Here is an 18058-nt window from a genome sequence, read left to right on the forward strand (position 1 = left end):
CCTTTAAGTCTAAAATTAGGGGATTCTGGTGGTTCTACTTAACAGGTGTTTAAATATTGCGTAAATTTTTCTCTGTGCTCAAATTAGCAATCAAAGCTCAAAGACTTGCTTTTTTACCAGTGCCTCGAAAACATATTCAGAAGTTCATTTGACCCTGAATAATGGCTGTGCAAACACATTAAGTGGTCATTTCCACAACTGTTCTGTTTCTTTAAGAGACCTCGCTTGTTAAGCTGGAAGATCATTGAACCATATGAGGGTCAATAAAAGAATAAAAAGTCACCAGTTGGTGATTTCGGTACAAGGAACTTAATCGTAGTTGAGTATCTGTGTCCATATGCTGCTGGCCATCAAAAGGGGAGTGTTTGATCTTCAGCAGCTTGCCCTTCCTCAGGATGGTTTCTGGAAAACTGATCAAGCTCGTGGTTTTTGAGCTTTTCGAGTTTGCTGCTTTCTCCATTCCCACGCTTGTGATTGTGGAACAGTTTGCCACCACCTATCAAACAACGACGGGGAGCCCTGAGAAAACACATTATTGGCTGATTGTTTCCTGTTCGATTGCCTATGTGGCTTCAGTGACTCTGCTGATTTGGGTTCCCATAAAAGTTCTCTTATACAGGAAGCATGCCTTTTCCAAAAAAATTAAAGGATGGTAAGTAAAAGGATTCTTAAAGCAAGGAATCTCTGTGATGCTTTCATAGAGAATTTCTCAGGTGCTACCTGTAGGGATGTTAGCATAGCACAAATGTGCATAATGTATATGCACATTATGACTAATGAGAAGTCATTGTCACCATTTCTATAATTGTATTGCTATTATGGTATCTTCTATGTTTTTATAGGGGCCTTTTTTACTGCCTGTTAGCAACAAATTACATGTATTCATAAGTTCGTAGTTAGCATGAGTCTATGATACCCTGAGTACTATATGTTGGCCCTAATTCCTTTGTTCACTGAATTGCATAAAGTCATCACAGCTAATTTATAGAAATCTTAATTATAGAATGATAATATGGAATTTTACTTTTACAAACATTTACATTACTTTACGAAACAAAGTAATGTCTATTTTGAAATGTCTAATTGCATTGTTTTTCGGGTCTGAAGCATCCTTTGGCCTTTAGCCAACTGAGATTTTTAACTGGTTCCTTTGCTTAGATTTTTTATTGTTATTATTATTTTAAATATAATTTATCGTCAAATTGACTAACATACAGTATGTAAAGTGTGCTCTTAGTTTTGGGGGTAGATTCCCATGGTTCATTGCTTACATATAGCACCCAGTTCCTTCGTTTAGATTTTTAAAAATAATACTTTACTATGTTAGTAAATTTTTTTTACCCTGGTGGTGGTGGGGGGGGACTATTTCAATAATAATACAGAAATATTTTAAATAAATTGAGATCTAATGTTGCTTTAACTTAACAGTTTAGCTAATGTTGTATCACCTGTATTGAGTACAAATTATTTCAGATACTAAGATATTTTTCCTTTCAGATCTTTATTTATTAAAAAAATTTTTTTAATTTAGTGTTTGTTTATTTTTGAGAGAGGGAGAGACAGAGTGAGAGTGAGAGAGAGGCAAACACAGAATCCGAAGCAGGCTTCAGGCTCTGAGCTGTCAGCACAGAGCCTAAAGTGGGGCTCGAACTCACAAACTGTAAGATCATGACCTAAGCTGAAGTCAGATGCTTAACTGACTGAGCCACCCAGATGCCACTATTTTTTTAAGTTTATTTACTTATTTATTTAGAGTGGGGGGAGAGGACAAGTGGGGGGAAGGCAGAGAGAGAGAGAGGAAAGAGAGACTATCCCAAGCAGGCTCTGCACTGACAGCACAGAGCCCCATGTGGGGCTCAAACTCAAGAACTATGCGATCATGACCTGAGCCAAAATCTAGAGTCCGATGTTTAACTGACTAAGCCACCCAGGCAGTCCCCTTTTGGAACTTTAGATCAGATTTCTACTCATCTAAGATTTCTTAGTTTTCTTTGATAAGTTAATCCTTCTTTCAGGCTGATCTTTTATTTTAAAGTCAAACAACATCAACCCACTTGAAAAGCAAGCAGCAGAGATTTTAACAAGGGCAGAAATGTAAAAATAATAGATACAGAAATCTAGCTAGAAATACTGTCGGGAGGATGCAGACCTGGAGAGCCCAAGTGTGGAGTTCAAGAGGTCCTTTAGGTGTCGATTTAGGATGTGGCTCCATGAAACTTGCCCGGGGGACTTTCAGTTCCCTGAGGGCAAAGATCTTGAAGGGTTTCCAGAAGTAAACCATTTGGTTTACACAACGTTTATCGGTGCAGTTTAAGGATTTTCCAAACCTTGACCCGAATCCTCAGGATATCTGTCAAGTGGAATTGGGCCCTCCACTCCTCATATCACCTAGGAGTTGCTTTGACTGTCCAGGACTCCTGGCTGGGCTGGGAGTTTTGAGGGAAGAATGGAACACCCAAATGACCAGTGGCTTTCTATTAGTTTACTCCAGCCCCGGAAGGCACTCCTTGATTCTTTTTTTTTTTTTTTTTTGCCATTGACTCAAACCTCTAGGATCCTAGGTTCTGAATATCATTCAGGCAGCAAACCTTCCATATCAGTTATTACCATCATCATCATCATCATCATCATCATCAAGTTATAACTGCTTCTTTACTGATCACGTATGTGCTTAGAGATTTATATGTGAATTTCATTTCCTTCTATACCATCTTGTGAGGGAGTTATTTTCATGACTTTATCATTATTATTCCCAAAGGGAAACTTGGTTTCCCTTATCAGAGAAGGGTTATGCAACTTCCCTGGTCAATAACTAGTGAGTGAGAGGACGAGACTTTGGACCTCTGTCCTTCTGACTCCATATTTGGTATTTCAGCCACTGTCCTAAACTGCCTCTTTGAGTGACAAGGTCCGAATCTACTGGAGGCATTTGAGAGTAAGGAAGGCAGTGTGGTCCTTCATCTATTTCTACTTTCCAGTGCACGTTCTGTTTTATAAATCTGGTTCACGTGTCCCCCTTGGGCTAACATGTCCTGGGCTGTCCCAATTACATCTTTCAGTGAATTCTTCAGGGAAACACTCTTCTGGCCTTCCATTTTCCTTTGCAGGTGTGGCTGGCCCCAGGTGTTCTAAATAGATACACTATAGGTTATCTGTAATTTCAATGAAACTGAAATTATTTCCTCATAGCCTCATTCATGAGCGCTGTCATATTGCTGTCTCTTACTGTAGGTTCCTATGGGCATTGTTAGCCCCATGAATCTGGTATTTAGGAGAGAATGAGTTATCCAGCTAGTAGAGTGTATGTCCTGGCCACACAGCTAAGCGGTGCGGACCTGAGTTCAAATCCCAGTTTTGACATTGACTGCGAGGACTTGTATGAGTTATTTAAGTTCTTTGAATTTTAATTGTCTCGTGAGCAAAATGGGGACAACCTCGGTTTTTCACCCGAGTGCTGTTTTAAGAAACGGAATAAGATTATGCAGATAAAGTTCCATGCATAATACCTGGCACATGGGAAGGATTCAGTGCATATTATTGTTATTACCTCAGGCTGAATTTAGTATTTCCATTTAAAACATGATCTTGTTTAATCCTCCGAATGAGAAATAGTAGAACTGATGACAAAACTGATTAAACTGAAGAAAATTATATGCCATCAGCGATACTCTTTGAACTTAGAAAATCTTGGAGGTCTCTTTTATCCTTCGAGCAAAATGAAGGCCGATAGCGTGATATCAACGAATATCTTACAAAGTATTTGGCATATATACAGTGCTTTTATGTTTTATTTTTTCACTTGACCTGCACATCAGGGTTACGAGGTTGACCAAGGGATATAATTCCTATTTGGTAAGGAAGGAAACAATGTCAGAGAGCTTAAGACATACACACTAAATCAACAGTAGAGCCTGAACTTTAATCCTGTGCTCTTTACTTTTGTGGGACACTTCCTCATTCTCTTTAGAATGATTGTTTCTTTTCAGGGATGCCTGTCTTAATTCGTAATAGGCTAGGGAGATGATTTGAGGAATGAGGAAAAGCTATTTACAAACACACCAAATTGTATATCCCAGTAAATGAGAGAAATCCTTTCCTGGGGTGTTAGTGAACATGCGAAACCATTGAACTATAGGGCTAGCCTGCACCTGGGGAAGATATCAGTGAAGAGGGTCCCAGGGGATAGGATAATGATGGAGAATTTGTGCGGATTCTCAGAATGCCTTGGGACCCTGGGCTGCGTTTCAGGAATTCTCTCAAGTCTTTCAGCGTATAATTACTTTAGATCGTGACATGTCAGGAATTCTGGGCAGTGCCCCCTTGGAAAGACCCCAACATTTTGGACTGCATTTTGCCTTGCTTAAGTCCTTAATCTCTTAGACAGAATTTGCTGTCGATTCGTTTAAGACAGTGGTAGTAACAGTAGTAGCTGTTGTAGTTGCAGTAAAATAAAAGCAAGTCTTTGTTGAACAGCTGCTATGTACCAAGCATGGGTGTAAACACATTGCCTATATTATTTTAGTTAATTCTCTAACCTTTATGGGTAAGAAGACTTACAGTGCCCATCTTACAAATGAGGGAACTGAGGCGCGAAGTTACACAACCACACAGCCAGTGAGCCGTGGAGCCCACGCTGACTTCAGGGGGTTCTGTCTCCACAGCCTGGTCTCTTGAACACCTTACTGTTCCACAGTGGCACACACAGGGCATGTGCACAGCACGAATAACATCTGGGCACTGCCGGACGGGCTGGATAAACTGAAGGAAGTAGAGATTGCCCTTTTCAGTCCTGGGAAGATCATCCGTTAATCACCGTGAACTAAACACGGGCGCTTAACAGCACCCCCATGTCTCCCAGTGGACTCTCCTCTCCTTAACTACTCAGTAGCAATTATTTTCCGATACTTGACGACAGGCTTTTTCTTCCTTGCCCCACCGAATCCAGTAAATCAGAAAGAGTATATTTACACGTGCTTTTCTCTCCCACTTTGTGCAATAAGTCACCAAATCCCATTAATTCTCCCTCTTTTGTGTCTCTGGCATCACCTCTGTGTTCTCCATGACTGTTTTCTCACCCCAGTGAGGCATTAACTTCCAGGACCATCATACATGGCCATGGTTCCCCACGTTTTCATACATTCAAGTCCGATGTCACATCATTTGTCCTGACGGTTTTGTTCAGGGAAGCATGAAGAACATTTTCTTCACTGATGCTGGGGCTCTGATAGCCTTCACCAGCTCGTGTCTTGTCCTTTGCTTCTTTTCCCCATCCCCCTTCCTTTGCAGTCCTTGTTGACAGAGTAAAAATCTTCATGAAAAATGTTTTCTGCACATCAGTCCTGCCCCTTAAAAATCGACTCTTCGCCTTGCTTGTACAATGGTATTGGCATTATACCATAGAATCCTAAAGCTCGAAGGCACCTGAGAGTTCTACACTCTTTTCTTACAATGCGGGTAAACAATGGGCCTCTTATTTAAAATTTTTTAAAAAATTTTTTAATGTTTATTTCTTTTTGAGAGACAGAGTGCGAGTGGGGGAGGGGCAGAGAGAGAGGGAGGCACAGAATCGGAAGCAGGCTCCAGGCTCTGAGCTGTCAGCACAGAGCCTGACACAGGGCTGGAACCCACAACCCATGAGATCATGACCTGAGACGAAGTCTGAAGCTTAACTGACTGAGCCACCCAGGCGCCCCTGCCCTCCCTTTATATGCCAGTGAATTTGGCCATGGCCAGGAGCTCTATCCATTTCCCCCTCCCCCATTTTTCCCTTTTGATTGCTTTGCAAGTACTCTCATTGGCTCATAATATAAAATGCTACTTATATGATGATCAGTCCCAAAACCGTGTCTCCAGAGGTGACTTTCCTGAGCTCACTGTGTCTATATGAACGTTTTTCAAATGTTTAAAAGTATACACATCTCAACTGTGTCCCATGGCAGTCTGCGAAGTCTTCCCTTCTCCAGTGTCCAGGCTTTATCAGGTATTCTTGTCCTGTGATTTCTGGACCTTTTTCCCTTTTGGATATTTCCTTGGGATGATGACTTGTTAATGTCCAGACATGATCTCATTGATACCCAGCTGTCCTGTTGATGCAGCTATTGGTGTGAGGTATTGACTTCAACTGCAACAGTGTCACTTTCATAACTGAGTCTCATAACTGAGACTAAAACTCCTAGAAAAACTTGCTCTTGTCACACGGTTACCTCATCTTGTGCTTAGGCAACTTCCTGAGCCTGTAAGTGCCATAAAGCCAGACAGTGCCTTATGTGTCTTTCTGTCCTTACAACTGAGTGTAGTTCACACATTTAACAAGGGCTTGGATGAGTGGGTGAATGGATGAATGCAGAACTTGGCTTGTTGCATGAGCTCACTGGGGTTAGTGTTTTTTGTTGGGAAGTTAATGGCAGATTGTGGGAAGCCTTGAAAGTCAAGGAAGGAAGCCTTGACTTGAAGAGCTAGGTGATCGAGAATGGTTAGGGGTTTCTGAGCAGAGTGGTTTCCCAAGTTATTATCTGATGCATTCCGTTCCCTGTGCTTTCCCTGTGAGAAATCTCATGGTCAGAATTCTTGCTGCACAAATAGGAATCTTTAACTCACCGTGGCTTGAACTCAGGTCTTTCTTCGTGGGCCTACTCCTGGGGGAGACCTTCTTCCTGATGCTTTACTACAGACACGCACAGAGCTCTGTAGTGCTCTAACTCATCTTCCATCCGGACTTACACCATGTCTACAGGTCCTTCTCCTCAGCCGTGTTGTGCTCTCATTGAAGCCTTGCACTAGTCTTAGCGTGAGTCCCCCTTCAAAGATGTGTCTGTGGCATTTCCAGCATAAATTTCATTGTATAGATTTCCTAAGATTGCTGTTGCAAACTACCACAAACGTGGGGGCTTAAATGATAGACATGTATTATCTCCCACTTGTGGAGGTTAGAAATCCGAGATCACGGTGTTGGTTGGTTCCTTTGAGGGCTGTTGGGAGAATCCGTCCCAGGCCTCTCTCCCAGCTTCTGGTCGTTCGCTGGCACTCTTTAGCATTCTTTAGCTTATAGACGCATCACCCTGATGTCTACCTTCCATCGTCGCATAGTGTTCCTCCCTGTATCTCCTCACATAGTCTTTCCTCTGTGCGTATCTGTCTCCCAATTTTCCCTTTTCATGAGGACACCGGTCTTGTTGCATTAGGGCCCACCCTAATTGTTAACTTATTGCCTCTGGAAACACTATTTCCAAATACAGTCCCATTCTGAGGTACTAGGAGGTTGGGACTTCAACATGTCTCTTTTAGGGGAACATAATTCAACCTGTGACAGTCTGCCCTCTGGCCCTCCCCCAAATTCATGTTCTTCCCACATGCAGAATAGATTCACTGAAACCTAGTGGGGCAAATGTCACTAAATTGTAAGGCTTGACAATAATCCTCTGTGGCTGGACGTTCTGCCCTCAGGATGGGAGAGCCTTTCCTTCCCTGGCCTCTGGGTCTAAGGAGGGAGCCTCTGGGCCTGCAGTGGAGCCTCTCAGGCCCCTAGAGCCATCTCAGAGGATAATACATATTCACAGCCAAGTAGCTCCACCAGCCCATTTCCTGCCTGTTGCATCCCAGAAGTCTAACAGCCTTCCTTCCTTTTGTCCCATCTCTGTCCCCCGTTAGTCCAAGCTGGCAGTGCCAATATTTCTGCTGAGATAGGTGATTGGGTTCACAAGGCACACCCTTAGTATCCTCTCTAGAACACATCCTTTCATTTTCTACAATATGGATAGACTGAGAAATATCCAAATCTTCAAGTTCTGGTTCCTTTTTGCTTAACGATTCCTTCTTCAATTTATCTCTCTCTCTCCTCTTATATTTTACTAAGTTCTGGTTCCTTTTTGCTTAACAATTCCTTCGTCAATTTATTCCCCTCCTCTTGTATTTTGCTATCATCAGCAGTGCCTTCAGTGTTTTGCTTAGAAATCTCAGCTAAATATCTGAGTTCGTCGACTGTGGGTTCTATTTTCTACCCAGCAGAACACAGTTCAGCCAAGGTTCTGCCACTTTCTTTTTTTTTTTTAATTTTTTTTAACGTTTATTTATTTTTGAGACAGAGAGAGACAGAGCATGAATGGGGGAAGGTCACAGAGAGAGGGAGACACAGAATCTGAAACAGGCTCCAGACTCTGAGCTGTCAGCACAGAGCCCGACGCGGGGCTCGAACTCACGGACCGCGAGATCATGACCTGAGCCGAAGCCGGCCGCTCAACCGACTGAGCCACCCAGGCGCCCCTCTGCCACTTTCTAGAAAGGATCACCTTTCCTCCAGTTGCCAACAACATGGTCCTCCTTTCTGCCTGAGACTTCACCAGAAACACCTTGAACATTCATGTTTGTAGCATTTCTGTTTGGGACAATGTGCATATTCTCTAAGATTGTTAGAGGCTTTTCTACATCTCTCCTCTTTTTCTCTCCTAGCTTTCACCAGAATCTCCTGTAATGCCCATATTTTTCTAACAGTCTCTTCTAGGCAGTCTAGCCTGTTTCTATCATGTGTCTTCAGACTCTTCCAGATTACCCATTACCCTGTTCCAAAGCCACTTCCACATTTTTAGGTATTTGTTACCAGTAGTACCCCCTACCTGTAGAGCAAACTCTGTGTTAGTTTTGTAGCATAGCCATAACAAAGTACTGGGTGACAAATGTGTTGTGTCCCTGTTCTGGAGGCTAGTCGTCTTGAGATCGAAGTGTCCACTGGTTCTTTCTGAGGGCTGGTGGTTCACCGGCACTCTGGCGTTCCTTGGCTTACAGATGCGTCACCCTGATTGATCTCTGCCTTCATCGTCACATGGTGTCTTCCTGCGTTTCTTCACATAATCCTCCCTCTGTACATTCTCCAAATTTTCCCTTTTAATAAGGACACCAGTCGTGTTGGATTAGGGCCCACCTTAATGACCTCATTTTAACTTACTAGCTCTGGAAAGACCGTATTTCCAGATAAGGTTACACTGTAAAGTACCAGGAGTTGAAACTTGAACATAATCTTTGGGGAGGAACATAATTTAACCCACAACACTTATTAATAAATTATAATACATCTATGTTAGCAGTAAGTCAAGATTTTAAAATACAGATTATCATTATTTCTGGATACATAAGATGCAGCACTTGGATTAGAAACAGGTTGCATCTTCATTTGCCCTGTAGCCTCTAACTGAAAACTAGCATTTCTTTCCATTTTGCATGTTGGTAACAAAGCACACTACAAGTACCAGAACCTAATAACTTCATTAAGTAGATCTTTTCATATCATATATGTTAGATTGTTTCATACCACATTACAATTGTTGCAGATACTTCTTTTTTTTAAAAAAAATTTTTTTTTCAGTGTTTATTTATTTTTGGGACAGAGAGAGACAGAGCATGAACGGGGGAGGGGCAGAGAGAGAGGGAGACACAGAATCGGAAACTGGTTCCAGGCTCTGAGCCATCAGCCCAGAGCCCGACGCGGGGCTCGAACTCACGGACTGCGAGATCGTGACCTGGCTGAAGTCGGACGCTTAACCGACTGCACCACCCAGGCGCCCCATGTTGCAGATACTTCTTAATGTGGCTAATGATCTTTGCTACCTTGACATTATGAATGATTTCAGTTTCCACTAGCTCTTGAGCGTTCCAAAGAAAATAAGGAGACAACGTGTTCATAGATGGGCACGTATATTCCTGTATAAAATTTTTAAAAGAATTTGGAATACCGTATTTCAACATAATTGCTCTGTTTTTGTTTAAAAAGAAATCTGTTTTGAAAAAGGTCCATAGGATTTACCAGATTCTCAGAAGTTTCACTGCACAAAAAAGGCTCAAAAAATGTGGTTTTAGCTAGTGGAGATAATGTAGTGAAACCATTCAGATAAATTTCCTGCCTCCACGGAACTTACTTTGAGGATCAGCAAAGAGGAATGTGTGAAACAATAAACAAGAAATAATCAGCAGAACGTCAGGTAGTCATAAGGCCGCAGATACATATAATTTGGAATGACATCAGGGCTCCAACATGGAAGAACCAGGAATGGGGGGCATCTGGCAGAAGGTATAGACAGTGTACAACTTGAAGATGAGGCAAGCTTGATGTGATCATGACACAACCAGAAAGCCAGTATGGCTGGAGTTAAGTGGGTTTCCAGGGAGAGGAAAGTCATTCTAAGTGAGAAAGAGACTAGGAGAAAGAAGAGAAACCACGTCATGTAGAACATGTAGGCTCGGGTAATAGGTTTCAAATTTGTTCCAGTTACATTGCTTACCCACTGGATATTTTTAAAAAATATGTAAGATGCACAGATGTGTGTATTTTGTGTGAAATACATGTAGCACAATTTACCAACTTAACCACTTTTAAGTGTACGTATCAGTGGCATTAAACTCATTCACACTGTTGTGCCATCACCACCATCCGTCCACAGAACCTTTTCGTCTTCATTCTTGTCTCCACTCAACACTAACTCCTCATTCACCCCACCCCTTATCGTTGGAGATTTTTGAGCAGGGCAGTGAGAAGATGTGTTTTACATTTTAAAAATATAACAGTTGGCTCTATGGAGAAAACGTTGCTAGGCAAGAATAGAAATATTAACAGGAAACTGGATAGGAAGTTCTTGGAGATGAGACATGATGGTAAATGAGCTATGATGTTAGCGAAGGATGGATGTGACACGTACTTTCAATAATTCTACTTGCAGTAAACCAGAGAGCATTTGATGATTGGAACAGGGATGTGGGGTCTTTGTTCAGGCATGTTAAATCTGGGTTGCCCATTAGACACCCAAGTGGAGGTGCCAGAGTTGGGCATACAAGCCCAGAGCTCAGAAAAAAAAAAAAAATGTCTATGTCTATATCTATGTCTATGTATAGATATGGAAGTCCTGGGTAAGTGGTTGATATTTAGAGCCATGGGAGGGGCGCCTGGGTGGCTCAGTCAGTTAAGTGTCTGATTTCGGCTCAGGTCATGATCTCACAGTTCATGAGTTCAAGCCCTGTGTTGGGCTCTGTGCTGATGGCTCAGAGCCTGGAGCCTGCTTTGCATTGTGTGTCACCCTCTCTCTCTTTCTGCCCCTTCCCCACTCACTCTCTCTCTCAAATAAAAATAAACATTAAAATAAAATTAAAGCCATGGGATTGCTTGAGACAATTAGGCATAAAGAGGAGGTGCAGGAGTAATCCCTGGGGCACTCTCACCTTTTAGAGCACAAGCTGAGAAGAAGAGGGCTCCATGAAGGCTCCAGCCAGAGCCAGGTGCTGCAGCAACCTGGATCTGGGCTCAGAAAAGGAGGCAAAGCTACCTCTCAAAAACCCCATTGTACCTCTGGTTTTAGCAGGTCGTACTGAGTCTGGCTAGGAGACGGGTCTATCCTGCCGTCTAACTTATGTTAGCACTTTTTGTACTTCGAAACACATTATCATATAAGTGTAATTAGTAAAATGTGTATTTAAGGAACGGAAATGTAAATATTTCATCATAGAAAAGCTTTGAGCATCTTTTGTCTTCCTATCAATTAATAATGCTAAGTGAGCATTTTAATTCTTTCTGTCATAAGATAGAGTATTATATATGTATTATATCTCACTAACTCTTTGATTAATTGTTCATGAAGGTTTTAAGAAGTGGTCCAAAAACCACTGTGAAAAAAACCAATGGTCCAAAAACCAGTGTGAAAAATCATGTGATGTATATGTATATATACATATATATCACATGATTTTTTTTTTTAGTTCAAGTAAGAAATATCCACATGTTTTCATTTGAAATCATTCTTGGTGGGGTGCCTAGGTGGCTCAGTCAGTTAAGCGTCCGACTTCAGCTCAGGTCATGATCTTGCAGTTCATGAGTTTGAGCCCCACGTCAGGCTCTGTGCTGACAGCCCAGAGCCTGAAGCCTGCTGCAGATTCTGTGTCTCCCTCTCTCTCTGCCCCTCTCCCGCTCACACTCTGTCTCTCTCTCTCTCTCTCTCTCTCAAAAGTAAATAAACATTAAATTTTTTTTTAAATGAAGGCATTCTTGGTACAACATCTCTAAATGTCTTCTTTAAAAAAAAATCAATGTTATGATAGGGTATAATATAACTTAAGAAAGGCATGCTCTTGGGGTGCCTGGGTGGCATCCAACTCTTGATATCGGCTCAGGTCCTGATCTTGCAGTCATGGGATAGAGCCCAGTGTTGGATGTGGCACTGAGCCTGGAGCCTACTTGGGATTCCCTCTCTGCCCCTCCTCCCCTCAAAGTAAATAAACAAACATGGAGAAAAAAAAAAGTCACATTCTTTTTTTCAGTTGGTCACCAGAGCTGAAACTTTTTGGCAGGATTCCAGTTATGGAATTATGGAAATGTTGAATGTCATTTGTCTTGCATGGTGATGCTCTTGGAAGTCCATGGCTGGCTAGTTATTTTTTTCTGGAACAAAGGTGGTGAACCTTTGTTCTAGAAAATATTCTGGGTTTTGCATGTGTTCCCCTTTGCCATACTGAAACATTTGGGAAATGGAAATGGGGAAGTAGTAGCTTCTTAGAAAAATGAGAGATGAATGGAACAGGAACTGCTAAATTAGCAAAATGTAACCGGAACTGTTGATCTTGTACATTATTGCTTTTGCTTATTTTTTTGTCCTTTGCTAGGAGACCTGTTATGATGATGTGTGTTATACTCACCACACTTCCCAGCTTCAGCTTTTCTATCGCAAGGACTGAGGTATGGATTTTTTCTTCATTCTGCAAGATTTTGAGATTTAAAAATTTCCTCTATTACCGGAATATTATAGAACGGTGTGCCCGAAATTTTTCCTAAAGTTTATTCTGTCCAGTCTTCTTCCAAGCTGCAATATGAATATTTAAAGTACTAAGATCACTTTTCCCCCTCTGTGATTGTGAAAGAAGGTCTAGCAACCAATTAAAAAAATATCTTCTATGTGTGTGTGTGAAAGAGAGGAACGTTATTCCAAGATCATAAAAAAGCAAGGAATTTAAAAGTAGATTCACATTTGCCGCTTTTCACCTGTTTTTCGAGTGTCCTCAATTCTAAACGATATCCAGAGGGAATACCCTTCACGTTCTAAGACCTTTAATAATATATCCATTGCCTAAGGATTTGGACATGATATTTATTTGAAAATAAGCTTGACTTCATGTTTTGACTAAATGCAGCTTCAAAAGGATTCTGATAGACAGGCATCTACAGGACAGTAATATTAGAGGCAGAACTTTCAGGCTGTGAGAATTTTATTATCTGACAAGTTCAAAGAAGAATGCCCTATTAACCTTATTAATTTGCACAATGCTCTGAAAGATGTAATTTTCACGTCTCCAAAGTGAAAAAAGTTAAAGTACTTTATATTTTATCTATATGTCAAGTAAGTAGTTATTAAGTGCATATCACATGCCAGGCACTGTGCTAGGTAATGAGATACAACACTCTGGAAATGTGAGAGTCTCTGGCCTTGAGTAATTGCTTATTGATAGTAGAGAGAAAAAGCAGTCAGCTATTAGAATAGCTATGATAGGTGTCACGAGGGGAGGGAGTCCTGGGTAGTGTATGACGTCATGAGAAAGACATGATTGTTAGAATGTGTCCTAGATGCTACATTTGGACAGTCTGTGAATGTATAGAATAACCTTGGAAGGCTCTATAGATGTGCTTTGCATCACACAGCAATATGTGAATATTTTAATCTAGATTTATCATTTTCTCTTCCCTCCTCCCAAAAGACTCTGTAAAGCACTTAGGAGGTTCCCAAGACCTTTAAAAATTCAGTGTACAATCTTCCCCCCACCTAGCGTACAACCTTTTAAGGAAACCTATTATCCTAAAATGATGATACATTTGTAGTATGATTGCCCTTTTTGATTCTTTTCTATTACGTCCTTACCCACTATTGCTTTTTTCCTTCTTTTGTTTAATTTTTTACTCAAGTGTGACACACAAATCAGAAAGTGCATAAAACATACAATGTACAATATTAATGTAATACCACAAAGCAATCCCCTATGTAAACACTACTCAGGGTCAAAAAATAAAGCTTTGCTAGTTCCCTAAAAGCCACCCCTATGTTTTTTGCAATGATTTCTATCTTAACTTCTAATTCCATAGATTGGTTTGTCTGTTTTGAATTTTTTATAATTGGAGATAAAATTATATACCTTTCTATCTCTCCGTCTCTCTATCTATTATCTGTCATTTATCTCTCTTCTATCTACCTAATATGTATCTGGCTTCTTTTTTTCACAAGTGTGGGTCATTCAGGCTTTTGTGTACAATGGTATTCCGTTGTTTTCATTCTGTGGAGTGAATTCATTCATTTCATTTTATGGATACGTTACAATTTATTTATCACTTCCGCCTCTGATGCCCACTTCAGTTGTTTCCGGTTTTGGCTATTATAAATAATGCTGCTGTGAACATCTTTGAGTATGTCTCTTGATGCACATATGCAAGAATTTCAGTTAATGTGCAGGAGTATAACTGATGGGACATAGATAGTCAAAGGTTCAACTGTAGCAGAAAATGCCAGTCTCCCAAAGAGATTCTACTAATTTAGACTTAACGCTAGCAGAGAATGAGCATACCCGTTGCTGCATATTCTAGCTACCGTACATTCTAAGTCTTTTAGCCATTCTGTTGGGCATATATTCTTGAATCTCATTATAGTTTTAAATTGTCATTCCCCAATATAATGAAATTGAGGGGCACCTGGGTGGCTCAGTTGGTTAAGCTCTTGATCTCGGCTTAGGTCGTGATCTCACAATTTGTGAGATCAAGCCCCGCGAAGAGCTCTGCGCTGACAGCATGAAGCTTACTTGGGATTCTCTCTCTATGCCTGCTCCCCCCGCCCTATAAATAAATAAATAAACATCTAAAAAATTAATGAAATTGAGCACTTTTTTCATCTTGCCATTTTTTCCCTATCGTGTTACTTATCTTTTTAAAATCAATTCAGAAGTTTTTAATATATTCAGATCTCAAGCCCTTTGTGATTTTATATATTGCAAATATAGTCACACTTTGTGACTTAATATTTTAATGGTATTTTGCGTGAAGAGTTCTTAATTTAAAATAGTCCAATTTACCAGTGTTTTTTTTTTCATGGATAGTAATTTTGGCAACTTGAAGAGATTTTGTCATAGTGCGAATCTGACCCTCAAAGTCCTGAAGCTATTCCCCTATATTATACTTTGAAGCCTATATGTTTTACCATTTTCTTTTCTTTTTCTTTTTTTAACTTTAAAAATGTTTATTTTAGAGAGAGAGCAAGAGCACAAGCGGGGAAGGGGCAGAGAGAGAAGGGGACAGAAGGTCTGAAGCGGGCTCTGCGTTGATAGCAGAGAGCCCGACGTGGGGCTTGAACCCATGAACCATGAGATCATGACCTGAGCTGAAGTTGGACACTTAACCAACTGAGCCACTGAGGTGCCCCTGCCATTCTCTTTTAGATTCACAATCCATCTGAAGCTAATTTTTGTATATGTTGTGCAGTAAGGAGTCAGTTTTTTACCTCCAAATAGCATCCAATGCACTGAGCACTATTTATTAAAAAGTCTGTCTTCTCGCATTTCTCTGTACTGCTGCTTCTGTTATAAATCACTCTGTATATATACATGGTCTATTTCAAGCCTTCTGTTTTGGCAGTATCATTTTTTTTTACTCTCATTTTCCCTTTATTGCATATGGAGATTTTCCCCATATACAATTATATAGTCTATGAATAATGATATATATTTATTTTCTTTCCAATACTTGCAGTGTTTATTTCTTTCTCTAGATTCATTACACTGGCTAGGACCTCTAGTACAGCGTTGCATAGAATTGATCATGGTGGCACTTTCGTCATCTTCCAGATCTCAGAGGAAAAACTCTTAACATATCACCACGAATATGATGCTTGCCATAAGTTTTTATGTAGATACCATAATCAGATGAAGGAAGTCTCCCAAAACCTGGCTGGGTTAACCTGGGCTCTTTCTTCTTGGAGGACCCTGAACTCCAATATCTATCCCCCTAATTCTTTGATGTAGGGACTCTCAGAGGCTCTGCTTAGCAGTAGGGTTGGAAGAAATTGCCCATCTCACCATTACCAGGAGCCTGCTGTTATATTTTGGTGCATATTTACCAAGCTCTCTCTTGAACTGAAAGCTCTTCCATTGATAAGAATCTTTATTACATCTTTACAAATCCTTCAACAGCTAATGGGATTGATTACCTGAAAAGCTGGAAATCAAGCTTCTAGTCTTTTAGTAAATGTCTTTGTAATTAATTTAATGTTGCTTCCAGACTATTAAAAGAATTTTAAACAAAGACAGCACAAAAGAAGTAATGCTTCTAAATGGTTTTTCTGAAAACAGGTTCAAAAGAATATTCATGGTTCTGCGGATACCTTACCTGATACCTTACCTGATCTGTCAGTTTTCTCTGGTTCTGACTTCCTTGATTGTGGTGGATATTATTGAAAAACTCAGGATATATTCTCTTAGAAGGTGGCAAAATTGTAAGTATTCTTTTAAATGTAATATTTTTAAAAGTTTGACATACTGTTTACCTTTCTGTCGCCCAGTTATCTATTGACATGTTTAATGATACCTTTTCTTACCTCTAACATTACAGTTAGAAGATTAGAAATGAAGATCTAAATATAATTATTTTAAAAACTACTTTGATAGCTAAATAGTTATTCTTATTTGTATTTTGGTAGTACTGATAAATTAATAAACTTAGCAAATACTTAATAAGAAAAACCTTAATGTTTACTCTAGCAAGAAAATAATCTAAGTAAATTATTATAGATTTAGATTTTAGAAACCTTCTTAAAACCTTTCAGTTTAGATGAATAAATATAGTTTTGGATATCTTTGATAGAAATTAATGTGACTACTGAAGTTATGTCCTAGAGAATTATGTGTCTTTAATTGTAGATTGTCAAAAAGCTAAAGATCACACTACCAAAACCAAGATATACCACATTCCTCCAAAGGGATCAGTCAAAACTAAATATAGGTTGGTCTTAAAAAAAAAAAAAAGATACTTTGTTAATTGAATATTTTGTTCACTTGGTCTTAAATTTCTTCAACTTTCACTTAATTTCATGTGATAGTATCTGTGCTTAATTTATAATATGTGTATGCTATCGTTATTGGATGACCAAGATTTTATACGTGAAATGGGTAGGTTTTGTCGAATCACTTCCTGGTGGGGTGGATGGGTTAAAGCGAGTGAGTCACAGGGGAATTCTGGAGAGTAATAGAGATGATTCCTACCTCCAGGAAGGAAAAGACCAGAGAATCACTTATGGGTCATGAGCCACCACCCTTCCGGTCACTCTTACTCCTCAAATTGAAAAATAAAGCTGAGTTGGAGGCCACCAGGAAATCTGAGATTCTGAGCTTCATATTTTGCACTTTGTCCTTAGGTGGGAGACGATGGTTGTTATGTTTAACATAACACAGGTGACAAGGTAGCTAAGGTGGCAGGCAGCTAGTGGCCATCTAATGAGGAAAAGGTACCCTCAAGTTACATCTGCCCTCCAGAGTCCAGTGTATTTATTCCAAACTGAGGAGATTTGGGAATTGCCACTTTCTTTGCTACTTCTCTAGATTCCTTCTCAATGCAAACCTATCTTGAAAATGGATTGTTTTTAAAAATTCTTCCGTGTTAATAACCTTCCATGTTAATGTGAACATTCTGTGTAAGTTCTTAGTGAACATTCTCTCTTTTTTTAACGTTTATTTATTTTTGAGACAGAGAGAGACAGAGCATGAACAGGGGAGGGTCAGAGAGAGAGGGAGAGGGAGACACAGAATCTGAAACAGGCTCCAGGTTCTGAGCTGTCAGCACAGAGCCCGACGCGGGGCTTGAACTCACGAACCTCGAGATTGTGAGCTGAGCCGAAGTCGGATGTTTAACTGACTGAGCCACCCAGGCGCCCCATGAACATTCTCTTTTTAAAAAAAATGTACATGTAAGGGCATCTGGGATCAGTGGGTTGAGAGTCCGACTCTTGGTTCGGCTCAGGTAATGATCCCAGGGTGGTGGGATCGAGCACTGCATTGGGCTCCA

At 40.3% G+C, this 18058-nt stretch overlaps 1 protein-coding gene across 1 annotated transcript in view; it reads left to right on the plus strand.

The window, feature by feature from the left end:
- Positions 1-201: 201 nt before the first annotated feature.
- Positions 202-18058, plus strand: part of TMEM236 (transmembrane protein 236) — a 33666-nt gene continuing 15809 nt past the window's right edge. The window contains 4 exon segments of the mRNA XM_043563516.1: positions 202-652; positions 12634-12706; positions 16351-16413; positions 16415-16493. Of these exon segments, the coding sequence (XP_043419451.1) occupies positions 396-652; positions 12634-12706; positions 16351-16413; positions 16415-16493 (472 nt within the window). The 5' untranslated portion in view covers positions 202-395.

The sequence above is a fragment of the Prionailurus bengalensis genome, chromosome B4 (genome assembly GCF_016509475.1).
Source record: "Prionailurus bengalensis isolate Pbe53 chromosome B4, Fcat_Pben_1.1_paternal_pri, whole genome shotgun sequence".
In the NCBI taxonomy this organism is placed as follows: Eukaryota; Metazoa; Chordata; class Mammalia; order Carnivora; family Felidae; genus Prionailurus; species Prionailurus bengalensis.